At 51.5% G+C, this 19,598-nt stretch overlaps 1 protein-coding gene and 1 long non-coding RNA gene across 5 annotated transcripts in view; one reads left to right on the forward strand and one right to left on the reverse strand.

The window, feature by feature from the left end:
- LOC143788891 (uncharacterized) overlaps positions 1 to 19,598 on the forward strand; it is a 334,430-nt gene that overhangs the window by 280,324 nt on the left and 34,508 nt on the right. The gene's annotated exons all lie outside the window — the stretch shown is intronic.
- The window catches only part of CAMKV (CaM kinase like vesicle associated), an 80,200-nt gene that overhangs the window by 38,941 nt on the left and 21,661 nt on the right, over positions 1 to 19,598 (reverse strand). For 2 of the 4 annotated variants that reach the window (XM_077277122.1, XM_077277121.1), the window contains 3 exons: positions 2,619 to 2,720; positions 1,838 to 1,969; positions 1,375 to 1,449 (listed from right to left, as the gene is read on the reverse strand). In XM_077277122.1, the coding sequence (XP_077133237.1) occupies positions 1,375 to 1,449; positions 1,838 to 1,969; positions 2,619 to 2,713 (302 nt within the window). In that variant the 5' untranslated portion in view covers positions 2,714 to 2,720. The remainder of the gene's footprint in view (positions 1 to 1,374; positions 1,450 to 1,837; positions 1,970 to 2,618; positions 2,721 to 19,598) is intronic. The other 2 variants (XM_077277123.1, XM_077277124.1) reach the window with 1 other exon arrangement.

Below are 19,598 nucleotides of genomic sequence, written 5' to 3' on the forward strand. Positions count from 1 at the left end.
AAAAAATCTTGGACTCCCGTGTTTCCAGACGGAAACTCCAGTATCTGGTCAAATGGAAGGGATACGGTCAGGAGGATAATTCTTGGGTGACTGCCTCTGATGTTCATGCCTCCGATCTGGTCCGTGCCTTTCATAGGGCTCATCCTGATCGCCCTGGTGGTTCTGGTGAGGGTTCGGTGCCCCCTCCTTGAGGGGGGGTACTGTTGTGAAATTGGATTTTGGGCTCCCCCGGTGGCCACTGGTGGAATTGAACTTGTGTGCATCATCCCCTCTGTTCACCTGTTCCCATCAGGATGTGGGAGTCGCTATTTAACCTTGCTCCTCTGTCACTTCCATGCCGGTCAACATTGTAATCAGAAGCCTTTCTGTGCATGTTCCTGCTACCAGACAACTTCCAGCTAAGTCGTACTTTTGTCCTTGTTTGTTTTTTGCATTTTGTTCCAGTTCACAGCTGCAGTTTCGTTTCTGTGTCTGGAAAGCTCTTGTGATCTGAAATTGCCACTCTGATGTTATGAGTTAATACTAGAGTCTTAAAGTAATTTCAGGATGGTGTATTGATAGGGTTTTCAGCTGACCATGAAAGTACCCTTTCTGTCTTCCTGCTATCTAGTAAGCGGACCTCGATTTTGCTAAACCTATTTTCATACTACGTTTGTCGTTTTCATCTTAAATCACCGCCAATATATGTGGGGGCCTCTGTCTGCCTTTCGGGGAAATTTCTCTAGAGGTGAGCCAGGACTATATTTTCCTCTGCCAGGATTAGTTAGTCCTCCGGCCGGCGCTGGGCGTCTAGGGATAAAACGCAGGCTACGCTACCCGGCTACTGTTAGTTGTGCGGCAGGTTTAGTTCATGGTCAGTTTAAGTTTCCATCCTTCCAAGAGCTAGTTCCTATGTATGCTGGGCTATGTTCTCTTGCCATTGAGAACCATAACAGGCGCCACAATAAGAAGAGGAGTTTCAGCGTGGTAAGGCGCCACAATAAGGGGAGGAGTTTCAGCATGGGAAGGCGCCACAATAAGGGGAGAAGTTTCAGCGTGGGAAGGCGCCACAATAAGGGGAGGAGTTTCAGCATGGGAAGGCGCCACAATAAGGGGAGAAGTTTCAGCGTGGGAAGGCGCCACAATAAGGGGAGGAGTTTCAGTGTGGGATGGTGCCACAATAAGGGGAGGAGCTGCAGCGTGGGAAGGCGCCACAATAAGGGGAGGAGTTTCAGCGTGGGAAGTTGCCACAATAAGGGGAGGAGTTTCAGCATGGGAAGGCGCACAATAAGGGGAGGAGCTGCAGCGTGGGCAGAGCACACCACGATGATGTAGCGTTATACAACATGACCCCATGATGCTGCCACCGAGGTGAACGCTCGGACCACTACTTACAGCTCCATGAAGATGAAATATTCTTTTTTTGTTTCAAAGACATCGACCAATTGCAGGATGTTGTGGTGTTTAACCCTGGAAGACATGAGAGACATACAGAATAAGTCATCATCATCCTCCACCATCACAGACGGTATAACGTGGCGGCGTCCTTCCTGCAGTGACTACATAACAGCGATTCCCTAATATATGGCATGAAGCCCCCACCTCTGTGCCGCCCCTCTCCGCTTGACCGGAGACACGTGCAACACCTCCACCGCGTACAGGTGCCACATTTATGGTGCGATTTATCCCATCATACATTTGGCGCATCTTAAGGGCTCAGTTTACATTACCCAAAAATAAGGTGTTTCTAGACAATGATATCTGAGGCTTCGCCATAATGAAGGGCCGATGTCGCAACCTTAAGGTATCGTACAATGGCGGCTGCCTCGGAGGGGCTCCACTCATCAGGGACACTCACATTTTAAGGATGTTGATCTCATTCTTTGCCGCCTTCCGGACTTTTCGGCCATCTCTCTTCAGGAACCTTTTGCAGGTGTAAAGTTTTCCAGAAGATTTCTCTTTGGCCCGAAATACTTCGCAGAACTCTTCTCTGGGAAGACAACATTAGAGGCTGTAGAGCCGGGCGACAACCTCCGAGGGCATCACCCGGCCTGGCATCCCAGAAATGACATATATAGCAAAAGAGCAACATAAATACTTGACTAAAGAGGAGACTCCGAGGCAGGCGCCAGCGGCTCCACGAGGAGGCGGCCAGCACCAGCGGCTCCATCGTGGACAGCCGGTGGCTCCAGTAGTCACCTGGCGCCTTCACAAGGGGGCAGCTGGCACCAGCAGCTCCATGGGGGAGACCGGCGGCTCCACGAAGAGGCGGCCAGCACCAGTGGCTCCATAGTGAACGGCCAGTGGCTCCACAGGGGTCACCTGGCGCCTCCACAGGGGTCACCTAGCGCCTTCACAAGGGGCAGCTGGCACCAGCAGCTCCATGGGGGAGACCGGCGGCTCCACGAGGAGGCGGCCAGCACCAACGGCTCCATAGTGGACGGCCGGCGGCTCCACAGGGGTCACCTGGTGCCTTCACAAGGGGCAGCTGGCACCAGCAGCTCCATGGGGGAGACCGGCGGCTCCATAGTGGACGGCCGGCGGCTCCACAGGGGTCACCTGGCGCCTCCACAAGGGGACCAGCTGGCACCAGCGGCTCCACAAGGCATCAGTCCATGTAGTGATGTTTTCACACTTACGTTTTGATAAGTTGTCCCAAGTCATATCTGTCGCTCACTTCCGTGGGTTGATTATAATCCTTCTTGTCACCCAAAGTCACACATCCAAACGGCATCGCCTGCCTGCACCAAGACACAGGATAATCATCTTTATATGGCTTTACCAGAGATCACAACAGCATCTGCTTATTGCTTATACATTGTGGCACACATAGAACTGTACTGTAGTACTGAGCTAATCTCTCCATCCATCCACATCTAATACCATTTATCCATCACTGATCTATAAGAATAAAACAGACCAACACCAAAAGACCACACTGCGGGTACAAGTATTACCAGGACAAAAGCCCAATTGTACATAAAGGTAGAAAAAATGAAAAAGAATGGCCTCTTATTGGCCCCTGTGGCCGATTTTATTGTGGCCTTATTGGCCCCTGTGGCTGGTTTGGTTGTGGCTTATTGGCCCCCGTGGCTGGCTTGGTTTTGCCCTCTTATTGGCCCCATGTGGCTGGTTTGGTTGTGGCCTCTTATTGGCCCCGTGGCTGGTTTGGTTGTGGCCACTTATTGGCCCCTGTGGCTGGTTTGGTTGTGGCTTATTGGCCCCCGTGGCTGGTTTGGTTGTGGCCTCTTATTGGCCCCCGTGGCTGGTTTGGTTGTGGCCTCTTATTGGCCCCCGTGGCTGGTTTGGTTGTGGCCTCTTATTGGCCCCTGTGGCTGGTTTGGTTGTGGCTTATTGGCCCCGTGGCTGGTTTGGTTGTGCCCTCTTATTGGCCCCTGTGGTTGGTTTAGTTGTGGCCTCTTATTGGCCCCCGTGGCTGGTTTAGTTGTGGCCTCTTATTGGCCCCTGTGGCTGGTTTGGTTGTGGCTTATTGGCCCCTGTGGCTGGTTTGGTTGTGGCCTCTTATTGGCCCCCGTGGCTGGTTTAGTTGTGGCCTCTTATTGGCCCCTGTGGCTGGTTTGGTTGTGGCTTATTGGCCCCTGTGGCTGGTTTAGTTGTGGCCTCTTATTGGCCCCTGTGGCTGGTTTGGTTGTGGCCTCTTATTGGCCCCTGTGGCTGGTTTAGTTGTGGCCTCTTATTGGCCCCCGTGGCTGGTTTGGTTGTGGCTTATTGGCCCCTGTGGCTGGTTTGGTTGTGGCTTATTGGCCCCTGTGGCTGGTTTAGTTGTGGCTTCTTATTGGCCCCTGTGGCTGGTTTAGTTGTGGCCTCTTATTGGCCCCTGTGGCTGGTTTGGTTGTGGCTTATTGGCCCCTGTGGCTGGTTTAGTTGTGGCCTCTTATTGGCCCCTGTGGCTGGTTTAGTTGTGGCCTCTTATTGGCCCCTGTGGTTGGTTTAGTTGTGGCTTCTTATTGGCCCCTGTGGCTGGCTTGTTTCTCACTTGGGCTAATTAAAGTTCACTTTTTCCTGCATTATTCATCGGCCTGCTGTTTCTTTGTTTTATCTGTCGTCTTCTTACATCTAAGATAATAGAAATAAACGAAGGCGCACTAGTCGTGTTTCCAGGTGCTGACTTTAGGATTGCCGAAAACCCCCAAAATATCTGAGGAAAAAAAGCAAAAAGGGAAGGCGGCACTGCAATAGTTATTGCGCAGAATGCCGATCACTCACCAAGAAGAGCACTGGACGGTTTGCGCTCATGAACATTGATGGTTTCTCGATCTTCCTGACATCCGTCATCTCTCATATCGGTCATCTACGTCCGTCCCATATGTATCCATCCATAGAGCTCCATCCATCGTGTCTCCAGGTTGCACTGGGCGGGGAGCCTGGAAATGAGCCGTGTACGCGTTCACCCTGCATTCCCCCAGAGCGCTGTGCTCCCGCAGAGCAATGCGTAGTGACAGGACGCAGAGCTGTTCGCGCACTGACCTGGAAAAGGAGCACTTGGGGGAGAGAAGCTCGCAAGTCACCACCGCCACGATCAGCGCACTGTTAACTCCTGCACTGCCGGATGCCGCGGCGGCATCGCAGGGGTCAGTATAGATTTTATACATCCATGAGGTTGTACAGTCCCGGTCCCATTATTGTGTGGGGGAAGGGCAGTGACAACCATTCTTGATACATTCTTACCCCGAGCAGAATTGTCACATTTCCACTGTCCCCAGGAAAATCTAGTAGATCACTTCAGTTGATAAGTCGGCCATGGTCGGGATGCACAGGCTCGGCGGTGGTCTCGCCAGTAACCGCAGAAGCCCAGTGGGAAGTGCTTCCATGTCAACCCCAGAGGACACGTGACGGGTCCACGGTCTTCACCCTGGGGGAGTTTTATGTGTGCGCCATTTATGGGGCAAGTAACTGCTGTAAAGTCACTGGATACAAGTGTTGCGCCATTGTGCCGTATCGTCATCCCCTTAGGGTTAATTCTGGCACAACATCGTGGTGACTGACACGTGGCACCAGCGTGTCCGCAGCTCAGGAACGTGAGAGAGGGCGCCGAGCCTTTCATCCAGATCTATGACAGATGATAGCGACCCCGCGCCCCTGATCACCGACAGAATAATGGCATGCTCTCGCCATGGCACAGGAATAATGACTGCCCCGCCGTGACTTTCACTTTCCTGCGCCTCGTCGTCCTTTGTCATTTCTCAATATTCTGCTTTTACATTTGTCTCTGTGGTTCTAGTTGATTTCTTTTTCAATTGTCCGTGTTTTCTTTGAGAGGAGCGTCCTGCGGAGACGAGCGCGTCCCAGGATCGTCTCATCAAAGCTCTCCCTGCGCCTGGTAAGATGAGAGCGCGCGGTCACGTGAACGGCACCAGGGAGATATTTTATTCATGGCGCTTGTCCTCTCATCTGCAAGACGCACTTTGTCTTCCCTGTATTCTCGGTCATCTTTGAGCTTTGGAGGAGAAAGGGATAGCGCTGTGCGTGATGGCGAACACTGCGCCATGTGTGGGAAGAGATCTGCTCAGATACATCATAGATATAAAGAAGGGGAAAAGATGGGGGCCTGAAACGAGGCGGGAAACTCCGAGCGCCCCCAAAAAGAGGAGTCGATCTGTAGTGAAGCCACAATCACATCACAGTATTCTCCCAACATTCTGTAGAATAACATTGTGGGGAATAGAAATAACAAAACATTTGCTGATAACTGACATCATGTCATTGCTAGAAGAAAGCTCTGTAAGCAGTGCAGTCACTAAGTACCAGCATTAATACATCCCGTATTATACCCCAGAGCTGCACTCACTATTCTGCTGGTGCAGTCACTGTGTACATACATTACATTACTGATCCTGAGTTACATCCTGTATTATACCCCAGAGCTACACTCACTATTCTCACTATTCTGCTGGTGCAGTCACTGTGTACATACATTACATTACTGATCCTGAGTTACATCCCGTATTATACCCCAGAGCTGCACTCACTATTCTGCTGGTGCAGTCACTGTGTACATACATTACATTACTGATCCTGAGTTACATCCTGTATTATACCCCAGAGCTACACTCACTATTCTCACTATTCTGCTGGTGCAGCCACTGTGTACATACATTACATTACTGATCCTGAGTTACATCCTGTATTATACCCCAGAGCTGCACTCACTATTCTGCTGGTGCAGTCACTGTGTACATACATTACATTACTGATTCTGAGTTACATCCTGTATTATACTCCAGAGCTGCACTCACTATTCTGCTGGGCAGTCACTGTGTACATACATTACATTACTGATCCTGAGTTACATCCTGTATTATACTCCAGAGCTGCACTCACTATTCTGCTGGTGCAGTCACTGTGTACATACATTACATTACTGATCCTGAGTTACATCCTGTATTATACTCCAGAGCTGCACTCACTATTCTGCTGGTGCAGTCACTGTGTACATACATTACATTACTGATTCTGAGTTACATCCTGTATTATACTCCAGAGCTGCACTCACTATTCTGCTGGGCAGTCACTGTGTACATACATTACATTACTGATCCTGAGTTACATCCTGTATTATACCCCAGAGCAGCACTCACTATTCTGCTGGTGCAGTCACTGTGTACATACATTACATTACTGATCCTGAGTTACCTCCTGTATTATACACCAGAGCTGCACTCACTATTCTGCTGGTGCAGTCTCTGTGTACACACATTACATTACTGATCCTGAGTTACATCCTGTATTATACTCCAGAGCTGCACTCACTATTCTGCTGGTGCAGTCACTGTGTACATATATTACATTACTGATCCTGAGTTACCTCCTGTATTATACTCCAGAGCTGCACTCACTATTCTGCTGGAGCAGTCACTGTGTACATACATTACATTACTGATCCTGAGTTACATCCTGTATTATACTCCAGAGCTGCACTCACTATTCTGCTGGTGGAGTCACACATTACACACAGGATCCTAGGCTCATGATTATCTTAGGGTTATTACCTTATATTGAACAAGTCAGATAAGAGCTTCTGGTAACATTTTTTCTCATGTATTTAGTGTGGAGAATATATCTGCAAAACAATTTAGCTCGATTCACAATATTAATAAAGTTATAATACCCTTATAGGGAGTAATCTCCGATGCACGCTCGGTACTTGGACTGTGTGATGCACAATGGAGCATTGCGTCAGCTGGGCGTGTAGGGCCATGTGTGTATGAGTTACATCATCAGCCGGGCATGTCTGGGTGACGTCGTCAGCCGGGTGTGTACAAGCCTTGTGTGTACGGGTTACGCCGTCGGCCGGGTGTGTATGGGTTACGCCGTCGGCCAGGTGTGTACAGGTTACGTCATTGGGCGGGATTGTACAGGCCATGTGTGTACGGGTTACGCCGTCGGCTGGGTGTGTACAGGCCATGTGTGTACGGGTTACGTCGTCAGCCAGGTGTGTACAGGTTACGCAGTCGGCCGGGATTGTACAGGCCATGTGTGTACAGGTTACGCCGTTGGCCGGGCGTGTACAGGTTACGCCGTTGGCCGGGCTTGTACAAGTTACGCCGTTGGCTGGGCGTGTATAGGTTACGCCATCGGCCGGGTGTGTACAGGTTACGCCATTGGGCGGGATTGTACAGGCCATGTGTGTACGGGTTACGTCGTCAGCCAGGTGTGTACAGATTACGCAGTCGGCCGGGATTGTACAGGCCATGTGTGTACAGGTTACGCCGTTGGCCGGGCGTGTACAGGTTACGCCGTTGGCCGGGCGTGTACAGGTTATGCCGTTGGCCGGGCGTGTACAGGTTACGCCGTTGGCCGGGCGTGTACAGGTTACGCCGTTGGCCGGGCGTGTACAGGTTACGCCGTTGGCCGGGCGTGTACAGGTTACGCCGTTGGCCGGGCGTGTACAGGTTACGCCGTTGGCCGGGCGTGTACAGGTTACGCCGTTGGCCGGGCGTGTACAGGTTACGCCGTTGGCCGGGCGTGTACAAGTTACGCCGTTGGCCGGGCGTGTACAGGTTACGCCGTTGGCCGGGCGTGTACAGGTTACGCCGTTGGCCGGGCGTGTACAGGTTACGCCGTTGGCTGGGCGTGTACATGTTACGCCGTTGGCTGGGTGTGTACAGGCCATGGGTGTACAGGTTACGCCGTTGGCCGGGTGTGTACAGGTTACGCCATTGGCTGGGCGTGCCGGGGTTATTGGCTGCGTGCATGTGCCTTCTTAGCTTTTGGACTAACTTGCCCAATAGATGGTCGCTTTTTGGGCGGCTTTTGGAGAACTCCTTCGTGTTATGCCCCTTAGTGATCCCCTCACACTGTCAGAGATCTGAGGTGAATCTGTATAGAGCAGAGGATGTGTGACTCCTCACAGTCAGACGCACCAGCTGACCACAGCAGCCAATCAGAGGTCAGCTTTCACTTTACCTCAGCAGCGTCACTGCTTCCAGCTGCACTCTGTTGCTGTCGGCGATCTGTGACGAGTGGACGCTAACGAAGATATTCGTGGATTTTAGAAGTTTAAAAAAATAGTGGAAATGGATAAAAAAGGTCTTGAGAGATTAAGCGCGTCCATATTACTAACAACGGATACTTCAAGGCAACCAACACATGAGTGAACCAAAGAAAATTACCAAAAAACCCTCAGAACGTTGAAAAATACATTGAGTTGCCCGTTTTTAGAGAATTTGTTGCTGCATTCTAAATTTTTCAGTGTTTTCAATAATATCGAGGTGAAGGACGGAAGATTAACGTCCAGAGGTGCGGTAACGAGCTTTACACCGCGCCTCGTAACAAGGCGCCTGCTGGATTTTGGCCTTCAGGTCGTGGATAAGAAGGCCTACATCTATCTTGCGGCTCGCTGGGCATTTGCCATGGCTAGTAACTCTTCTATGTCAGTGTCTGCAGTGAAGCAGGAAATGTAGGATCAGTCTGTGGAGACGGAACACGGAGGTAACGAGGAGGATCGTCATCTGCTCTAATTGGAAAACATCCCAAAAAAAAGTATTTGATGCCGTGGTGAGAAGCAGGTTGTGTCGAGCGTGTGGTGTGTGCGGCCAGAACGGACGACAGTATGGAGGACTACAATGGATGGCATAAAACTCAAGGAAACGTGCTCCATAAACCATGAGGGCGGCGCGGGTCACATGGAGACCGTCGCGGGTCACATGGAGACCGACACCATCACAGACATGCGCGACATCGCAGGAGAAGCACCGAGCTCTTTACAAATCCTATAGTGGAGACGGGGACAGCAGAACGGTCAGCCGAATTACAAATGCGGATCCGTTTGAAGATGAAGCTACTGTCATGAAAATGTGTCAGAAACGTAGAAGAAAAGAACGGCCATGAAACTTCACAATGCAAAAAAAAAAAAACGAGGTATCTGTGGCCCAGATCCAGATATTGGAGGTCACAAAGTATTAACCCCTTAATGGCCGCCAATATCTTTTTACTGACCTGAGATATAAGAGACTATCCTCCCCATACAGGTGACAATGCAGCAGATATCGGCTGTCCACTATAGCTGACAACTGTATCAGCCACGATCAGTGCTGGCACCGGCCATATCTGTTTAACCCCTTAGATGCTGCTGGCAATAGTGGCTACATCATACAAATGGTTAACAGAGTGTGGGGACTTCCTCAAACGGAATCTGTCACCCCATTTTTGGCCTATAAGCTGCGGTCACCGGCATCAGGGGCTTATCTCCAGCATTCTGTAATGCATTCTGTAATGCTGTAGATAAGCCCCCGATGTATCCTGAAAGATGAGAAAAAGAGGTTAGATTATACTCACCCAGGGGCGGTCCTGCTGCGGTCCGGTTCTGATCCGATGGGCGTTGTGGTCCGGGGCCTCCCATCTTCTTACGATGACGTCCTCTTGTCTTGACGCTCCGGCGCAGGCGTACTTTATTTGCCCTGTTGAGGGCAGAGCACAGTACTGCAGTGCGCAGGGTCCGGGCCTCTCTGACCTTTCAGGATACATCGGGGGCTTATCTACAGCATTACAGAATACTGGACATAAGCCCCTGATGCCGGTGGGCTTAGCTCACCTTCCATTTTGGGGGTGACAGGTTCCCTTTAATGTGTATGAGGCCATTACTGAGAAGGAATTATAGGAGCCGTATGGAGCTCCACCGGAGGAGAAAACCCCCATCATCCCACCAAACTGTCATTATGGTCCCATAATCTAATATTACACCAATTGCTCCCCAACATCCCATAATAAAGCAGTATGGGCTATATACACAGGTCCGACACAATACAGGCTATACACACACACACGGCCCTGTACATAGTACGGGGGGCATACGGCTCTGTATACATACAGTCACGTGTTTGCGTGTTCAGTGCGGGGGTGCAAACATTAGCTAATGAGTCACAGAGAAAAATGGCGTCCTCAGCTCAGGTACATGCGGAGGAAGGATTGTATTTAACTTTATAGTGGTGTTAAAGCTGGGCGTTACCATAGCAACCGATCCCAGCCGGAGTATCCGCAAATGCTATTAATGCATCAGGATGACATGTGTAATACTCCGGAGGGACAAGAGGCCATGAGGGGCCCAGACAGGAGGGACTAGAGGCCACCGGGGGCTGGGACTGGACAAGAGGCCGCTGGGTCGAGGGACTAGAGGCCGCCAGGGCTGGGACAGGACAAGAGGCCACCAGGTTCCTGGGTAGGAGGGACAAGAGGCCACCAGGTGCCTGGGCAGGACGGATGAGAGGCCACAAGGGGCCCGGATAGGAGGGACTAGAGGCCGCCGGGGCTGGGACAGGACAAGAGGCCACCAGGTGCCTGGGTAGGATGGATGAGAGGCCACAAGTGGCCCGGACAGGAGGACTAGAGGCCGCCGGGGCTGGGACAGGACAAGAGGCCACCAGGTGCTTGGGTAGGACGGATGAGAGGCCACAAGGGGCCCGGATAGGACTAGAGGCCGCTGGGGTTGGGACAGGACAAGAGGCCACCAGGTGCCTGGGTAGGATGGATGAGAGGCCACAAGTGGCCCGGACAGGAGGGCTAGAGGCCGCCGGGGCTGGGACAGGACAAGAGGCCACCAGGTGCTTGAGTAGGACGGATGAGAGGCCACAAGGGGCCCGGATAGGACTAGAGGCCGCTGGGGCTGGGACAGGACAAGAGGCCACCAGGTGCCTGGGTAGGAGGGATGAGAGGCCACAAGGGGCCCGGATAGGAAGGACTAGAGGCCGCCGGGGCTGGAACAGGACAAGAGGCCACCAGGTGCCTGGGTAGGATGGATGAGAGGCCACAAGGGGCCCGGACAGGAGGACTACAGGCCGCCAGGGCTGGGACAGGACAAGAGGCCACCAGGTGCTTGGGTAGGACGATGAGAGGCCACAAGGGGCCCGGATAGGACTAGAGGCCGCTGGGGCTGGGACAGGACAAGAGGCCACCAGGTGCCTGGGTAGGAGGGATGAGAGGCCACAAGGGGCCCGGATAGGACTAGAGGCCGCTGGGGCCGGACAAGAGGCCGCTGGGTCAGGAGGGACAAGAGGCCGCTGGGTCAAGGGACTAGAGGCCGCCAGGGCTGGGACAGGACAAGAGGCCACCAGGTGCCTGGGTAGGAGGGACAAGAGGCCACAAGGGACCCGGATAGGACTAGAGGCCGCTGGGGCAGGACAAGAGGCCACCAGGGGCCTGGGTAGGAGGTATGAGAGGCCACAAGGGGCTCGGATAGGAATAGAGGCCGCTGGGTCAGGAGGGACAAGAGGCCGTCGGGTGCCGGGACAGGAGGGACAAGACAGCCGAGGTGGAAGGGATGAGGCGTCTGGGATAGGAGGGACGAGACGCCCAGGATATGCCATGACCATGATACAGCAGAACAGGGGCCATTTTTGCCTCCTGGGAAGATACTTTGTAATAATACAAGTAAAGACTATGGAGCTAAACATTTGTGTGTGGGGGGGGGGGGGGGGAATTGAATAATAAGTGAATAAATGTATCAAAGCTGTAAAGTCTTCCCATCCTCTCACATGTCGTGTTATAACAGCCCTTGTTATCCTGTCACATGGGTCAATTACAGTAATTGACTGAATGAGATTTTGGTCTAATCCCTTGTTCTTCCCGGCTGTTGGCACAGTGGGCGGCTTGGTAATTAACCGAATACTCAGTGCCCGTGTCCCGATCTCATCTGTCAGACATGTTCGCAGCTCCTACACCCTCAACATACAGTGGCTTCACCACAGCGGAGAAGTATCTGTAGGGGAAACTCACCCCGGGAGCCTGGAGCGCGCCCACCATATACTCCCCGAAATGACACCAGTGAAGATTTCCATCACGGCGCCTGAGGTTTACACTAAAGACGTGCACCCCAAGACTTCATGTAACACCCTGCAGCCCCCCGGATAATGTAATGTCGGGGTGCACCTCGCTTGCAGCCTCTCCGATCACAGACTCATCATTACAGCTAATGTCCTGCTGCGTATCGTCATTGAATCATTCCGGGGGACCGCCACTTGTAATGTCTACCTATGTGGCATAATCTCTTGGAAATTTGGAGTAAATGGTTTAAGGGGCACGATTTATAAACTTCACCCTCCACCATCACAGATGACCCTATTAGACAAGGGTATATGTAGCTTGTACGTGCGTCCACCATTACATGACATGAAAGTGACCACTTTAATAAAGGGGTTTTCCACTACTAGGACCCCCCTTCTTGATCTAAATGTTGGGCCCCGATTACTATACTCACCTCCCATGCTGGCGCTGTTCCCGCTGTGCCGACACCCGCGGTCCCAGGGCTCTAGTGTGGTTATGACACGTGACTACGGCATCCCAGTCCCCACCTGCATACGGATTGACCATGAAGAGGAAGTCCGGCTGCAGTGGATCCCTGGCTTCCTCTTCATGTTCAATCCGTATGAAGGCGGAGACAGTGACGCCAGCGCTGATTGTTTATGACACGTGACCCCGGGGCCAATCAGCGCTGGCGTCACTGTCTCCGCCTTCATACGGATTGAACATGAAGAGGAAGTCCGGCTGCAGCTGATCCCTGGCTTCCTCTTCATGTTCAATCCGTATGAAGGCGGAGACAGTGACGCCAGCGCTTATTGGCCCCGGGGTCACGTGTCATAACCACACAGGGGCCCCGGGACCGCAAGTGCTCACACCACAGGAACAGCACCAGAATGGGAGGGGAGTATAGGCTTTATTATTTTATTGGGGCCAAACCTGTGGATCAAGAAGGGCTTGTCATAATAGTGGACAACCCCTTTAATGATCGGCTTTGTAGGCAATGAGGGATCATGGAGACTCCAGTATCCAGGAGAGTTTACGAGTCAGACATCAGATCCAGGATTTCTTGAAATGTGAATAATGGCAATCAACAGCAGAAAACAGCAGTAACACAATTACCCCACGGCGCACGTCTCACCCTGTATCATGGCGTCAGCTGCAAGACAGGATCTTATGTACAGTGACATGTAAAAGTTAGGGCACCCCTGGTCAAAATTGCTGTTATTGTGAATAGTTAAGCAAGTTGAAGATGAAATGATTAGTGATTAGCGAACGCCCTCGGATATCGTGTTATTGGAGGACGCTCTGGTGTTATCAGAGTATCTGGGCGTCCTCGGATATCGTGTTATTGGAGGACGCTCTGGTGTTATCAGAGTATCTGGGCGTCCTCAGATATCGTGTTACTGGAGGACGCTCTGGTGTTATCGGATAATCTGGGCGCCCTCGGATATCGTGTTATTGGAGGACGCTCGGGTGTTATCGGAGTATCTGGGCGTCCTCGGATATCGTGTTATTGGAGGACGCTCTGGTGTTATCAGAGTATCTGGGCGTCCTCAGATATCGTGTTACTGGAGGACGCTCTGGTGTTATCGGATAATCTGGGCGTCCTCGGATATCGTGTTACTGGAGGACGCTCGGGTGTTATCGGATAATCTTGGCGCCCTCGGATATCGTGTTATTGGAGGACGCTCGGGTGTTATCCGAGTATCTGGGCGTCCTCGGATATCGGGTTATTGGAGGACGCTCGGGTGTTATCTGAGTATCTGGGCGCCCTCGGATATCGTGTTATTGGAGGACGCTCTGGTGTTATCAGAGTATCTGGGCGCCCTCAGATATCGTGTTACTGGAGGACGCTCTGGTGTTATCAGAGTATCTGGGCGTCCTCAGATATCGGGTTATTGGAGGACGCTCTGGTGTTATCTGAGTATCTGGGCGTCCTCAGATATTGTGTTATTGGAGCACTCTCGGGTGTTATCAGAGTATCTGGGCGTCCTCAGATATTGTGTTATTGGAGCACGCTCGGGTGTTATCAGAGTATCTGGGCGTCCTCGGATATCGTGTTATTGGAGGACGCTCTGGTGTTATCAGAGTATCTGGGCGTCCTCAGATATCGTGTTATTGGAGCACGCTCGGGTGTTATCTGAGTATCTGGGCGCCCTCAGATATCGTGTTATTGGAGCACGCTCGGGTGTTATCAGAGTATCTGGGCGTCCTCGGATATCGTGTTATTGGAGGACGCTCTGGTGTTATCAGAGTATCTGGGCGTCCTCGGATATCGTGTTACTGGAGGACACTCGGGTGTTATCAGACTATCTGAGCGTCCTCAGATATCGTGTTATTGGAGCACGCTCGGGTGTTATCGGATAATCTGGGGGTCCTCGGATATCGTGTTATTGGAGCACGCTCGGGTGTTATCGGATAATCTGGGCGTCCTCAGATATCGTGTTATTAGAGCACGCTCTGGTGTTATCTGAGTATCTGGGCGTCCTCAGATATCGTGTTATTGGAGCACGCTCGGGTGTTATCGGATAATCTGGGCGTCCTCGGATATCGTGTTATTGGAGGACGCTCTGGTGTTATCCGAGTATCTGGGCGTCCTCAGATATCGTGTTATTGGAGGACACTCGGGTGTTATCGGAGTATCTGGGCGCCCTCGGATATCGTGTTATTGGAGCACGCTCGGGTGTTATCAGAGTATCTGGGCGTCCTCGGATATCGTGTTATTGGAGGACGCTCTGGTGTTATCAGAGTATCTGGGAGTCCTCAGATATCGTGCTATTGGAGCACGCTCGGGTGTTATCAGAGTATCTGGGCGTCCTCAGATATCGTGTTATTGGAGGACACTCTGGTGTTATCAGAGTATCTGGGCGTCCTCGGATATCGTGTTACTGGAGGACACTCGGGTGTTATCAGACTATCTGGGCGTCCTCAGATATCGTGTTATTGGAGCACGCTCGGGTGTTATCGGATAATCTGGGGGTCCTCGGATATCGTGTTATTGGAGCACGCTCGGGTGTTATCGGATAATCTGGGCGTCCTCAGATATCGTGTTATTAGAGCACGCTCTGGTGTTATCTGAGTATCTGGGCGTCCTCAGATATCGTGTTATTGGAGCACGCTCGGGTGTTATCGGATAATCTGGGCGTCCTCGGATATCGTGTTATTGGAGGACGCTCTGGTGTTATCCGAGTATCTGGGCGTCCTCAGATATCGTGTTATTGGAGGACACTCGGGTGTTATCGGAGTATCTGGGCGCCCTCGGATATCGTGTTATTGGAGCACGCTCGGGTGTTATCAGAGTATCTGGGCGTCCTCAGATATCGTGTTATTGGAGGACGCTCTGGTGTTATCAGAGTATCTGGGCGTCCTCGGATATCGTGTTACTGGAGGACACTCGGGTGTTATCAGACTATCTGGGCGTCCTCAGATATCGTGTTATTGGAGCACGCTAGGGTGTTATCGGATAATCTGGGCGTCCTCAGATATCGTGTTATTAGAGCACGCTCTGGTGTTATCTGAGTATCTGGGCGTCCTCAGATATCGTGTTATTGGAGCACGCTCGGGTGTTATCGGATAATCTGGGCGTCCTCGGATATCGTGTTATTGGAGGACGCTCTGGTGTTATCCGAGTATCTGGGCGTCCTCAGATATCGTGTTATTGGAGGACGCTCGGGTGTTATCAGAGTATCTGGGCGTCCTCGGATATCGTGTTACTGGAGCACGCTCGGGTGTTATCCGAGTATCTGGGCGTCCTCAGATATCATGTTATTGGAGCACGCTCGGGTGTTATCAGAGTATCTGGGCGTCCTCAGATATCATGTTATTGGAGCACGCTCGAGTGTTATCCGAGTATCTGGGCATCCTCAGATATCGTGTTATTGGAGCACGCTCTGGTGTTATCAGAGTATCTGGGCGTCCTCGGATATCGTGCTATTGGAGCACGCTCGGGTGTTATCGGATAATCTGGGCGCCCTCGGATATCGTGTTATTGGAGCACGCTCGGGTGTTATCAGAGTATCTGGGCGTCCTCCGATATCGTGTTATTGGAGCACGCTCGGGTGTTATCAGAGTATCTGGGCGTCCTCGGATATCGTGTTACTGGAGGACGCTCTGGTGTTATCAGAGTATCTGGGCGTCCTCAGATATTGTGTTATTGGAGCACGCTCGGGTGTTATCAGAGTATCTGGGCGTCCTCGGATATCGTGTTATTGGAGCACGCTCGGGTGTTATCGGATAATCTGGGCGCCCTCGGATATCGTGTTATTGGAGGACGCTCGGGTGTTATCAGAGTATCTGGGCGTCCTCGGATATCGTGTTACTGGAGCACGCTCGGGTGTTATCAGAGTATCTGGGCGTCCTCAGATATCGTGTTATTGGAGGACACTCGGGTGTTATCCGAGTATCTGGGCGTCCTCAGATATCATGTTATTCGAGCACGCTCGGGTGTTATCAGAGTATCTGGGCGTCCTCAGATATCATGTTATTGGAGCACGCTCGGGTGTTATCCGAGTATCTGGGCATCCTCAGATATCGTGTTATTGGAGCACGCTCTGGTGTTATCAGAGTATCTGGGCGTCCTCGGATATCGTGCTATTGGAGCACGCTCGGGTGTTATCGGATAATCTGGGCGCCCTCGGATATCGTGTTATTGGAGCACGCTCGGGTGTTATCAGAGTATCTGGGCGTCCTCCGATATCGTGTTATTGGAGCACGCTCGGGTGTTATCAGAGTATCTGGGCGTCCTCGGATATCGTGTTACTGGAGGACGCTCTGGTGTTATCAGAGTATCTGGGCGTCCTCAGATATTGTGTTATTGGAGCACGCTCGGGTGTTATCAGAGTATCTGGGCGTCCTCGGATATCGTGTTATTGGAGCACGCTCGGGTGTTATCGGATAATCTGGGCGTCCTCGGATATCGTGTTATTGGAGGACGCTCGGCTGTTACCCGAGTATCTGGGCGTCCTTGGATATCGTGTTATTGGAGCACGCTCGGGTGTTATCGGATAATCTGGGCGTCCTCGGATATCGTGTTATTGGAGGACGCTCGGGTGTTATCAGAGTATCTGGGCGTCCTCCGATATCGTGTTATTGGAGCACGCTCGGGTGTTATCGGATAATCTGGGCGTCCTCGGATATCGTGTTATTGGAGCACGCTCGGGTGTTATCAGAGTATCTGGGCGTCCTCCGATATCGTGTTATTGGAGCACGCTCGGGTGTTATCAGAGTATCTGGGCGTCCTCCGATATCGTGTTATTGGAGGACGCTCGGGTGTTATCGGATAATCTGGGCGTCCTCGGATATCGTGTTATTGGAGGACGCTCGGGTGCTATCCGAGTATCTGGGCGTCCTTGGATATCATGTTATTGAAGCACGCTCGGGTGTTATCCGAGTATTTTCAAGTTCCTGCGGTCGCATGTTTTGCATCAGAAGACAGCAGCAACGCATTAGGGGATTATCTGTATGTTAGGCCGCATTCATGCAGCCGCAGGGACTTGGAAATTATCCCTGCGGTCACGTTTTGCGGCCTAATAAACAGATAATCCCCTCGTGCGTTGCTGCTGTCATCTGATGCAAAACATGCGACCACAGGAACTTGAAAATATCAGAGCACGCTCAGATACTCTGATAACTCCCGAAATGATCTCTAAAAAGGCCTAAAGTTATAGATGACACATTTAATTTGTATTTTAGGCATACACACAAAAAAGAATATATATTCCCCCCCCCATATTTTACATTTTAAAAATTACAAAAAGGAAAATTGGCAGATGCAAAAATGTAGGCACCCTACATGGTTAGTACATAAATACAACAAATTTAGAGCTCCTGAAATTATGGTAAATGGTGTTTATAATTAGAACCATACGATGGTTAAGTAGCTCCTGGCACCAAACAGGACTCCTGTGAATACTGTTCAGCGCCGTACAGGAGAGAACACCGAGAGGGAGCACTCAGAACTGAATAACAGACCATCTTTGTTTAATACTTATGATCACATAAACCATTGTGGAACAAAGAGTGAGCCAGAATATAGGTGGCACCATGGGATGGCAGCAAACACATTAACAGCAGCAACAAACACATTTCACACTGAGGCAGTGACCGGTGTTATAGGCGAGGGTCGCTACGTGGCCCCCAGGATGCACACAGAAGCGTATTAAGACCGCTGGAGCACACTGCAGTGCAAAATAAAAGTTTGGTCTTGGGCAAACTATTTGCCCAAGGCAGATTTAAGAAAACCAAAACGGGCTTTTATTTTTGGAGCAAACGACAGGATGGTAGTGGGGCAGTTCGCTCCCTCCAGGCCATTTAAAGACCCTGCAGCAAAGGATTGGGTGTGTCAGGGTTTGTGTGCAAGTAGCAGAGCAGGGGGCTCTGCAGCTTCCAGCTTGTGTGAGGTAAGGCCTGTCCCACACGTCCAGATAACTCCGGTACCGGAAAAATCGGTACCGGAGTTATCCGTGTCCGTGTGCTCACGTGGCACACGTGCATCAGCCATGTGCCGCCCGTGTGCCGACTGGGTACCACACGGACCGTGCAGGAGACAGCGATAGAGATAAGCGCTGTCTCCTGCATCTGGTGCTGAAGCCGGAATTCATTCCTTCTTCCCAGCAGCGTTCGCTGGAGAGAAGGAATGAAAAATCATTGTTTTTTGTTTTTTTGTGTTTAAAATAAAGATCCTTGTCACCACCCCCTGTGCGCCCGCTGGAAATAAAATACTCACCCAGCTCCCTCGATGCTTCCTCTCAGCGTCGCAGCTTCTTCCTGTATGAGCAGTCACGTGGTACCGCTCATTATAGTGATGAATATGCGGCTCCAACCCTATGGGAGGTGGAGCCGCATATTCATCACTGTAATGAGCGGCACCACGTGACCGCTCATACAGAACAAGCTGCGACGCTGAGAGGAAGCATCGAGGGAGCTGGGTGAGTATTTTATTTCCAGCGGGCGGGCACACAGGGGGTGGAAGGGGGGTGGTGACAAGGATCTTTATTTTAAACACGGAAAAGAAAAAAAAACCAATGATTTTTCATTTTTTCTCTCCAGCGAACACTGCTGGAGAGAAGAAATGAATGGCGGCTTCAGCACCACAAGCTGGGGGGACAGCGCTTACTGTAGCGCTGTCTCCTGCACGGCACACGGACAGCATCCGTGTGCGGTACGTGTTTTACACGGACCCATTGACTTAAATGGGTCCGTGTGATACGTGCGCTCCCACGAACACTGACATGTCTCCGTGTTTTTCAAACGGACACACGGTCCGTGAAAACACGCTGACATGTGCAGAGACACAGATTTTAATGTGTCTACGTGAGTCAGTGTCTCCGGTACGTGAGAAAACTGTCACCACACGTACCGGAGCC

This window comes from Ranitomeya variabilis, chromosome 8 (genome assembly GCF_051348905.1).
Source record: "Ranitomeya variabilis isolate aRanVar5 chromosome 8, aRanVar5.hap1, whole genome shotgun sequence".
In the NCBI taxonomy this organism is placed as follows: Eukaryota; Metazoa; Chordata; class Amphibia; order Anura; family Dendrobatidae; genus Ranitomeya; species Ranitomeya variabilis.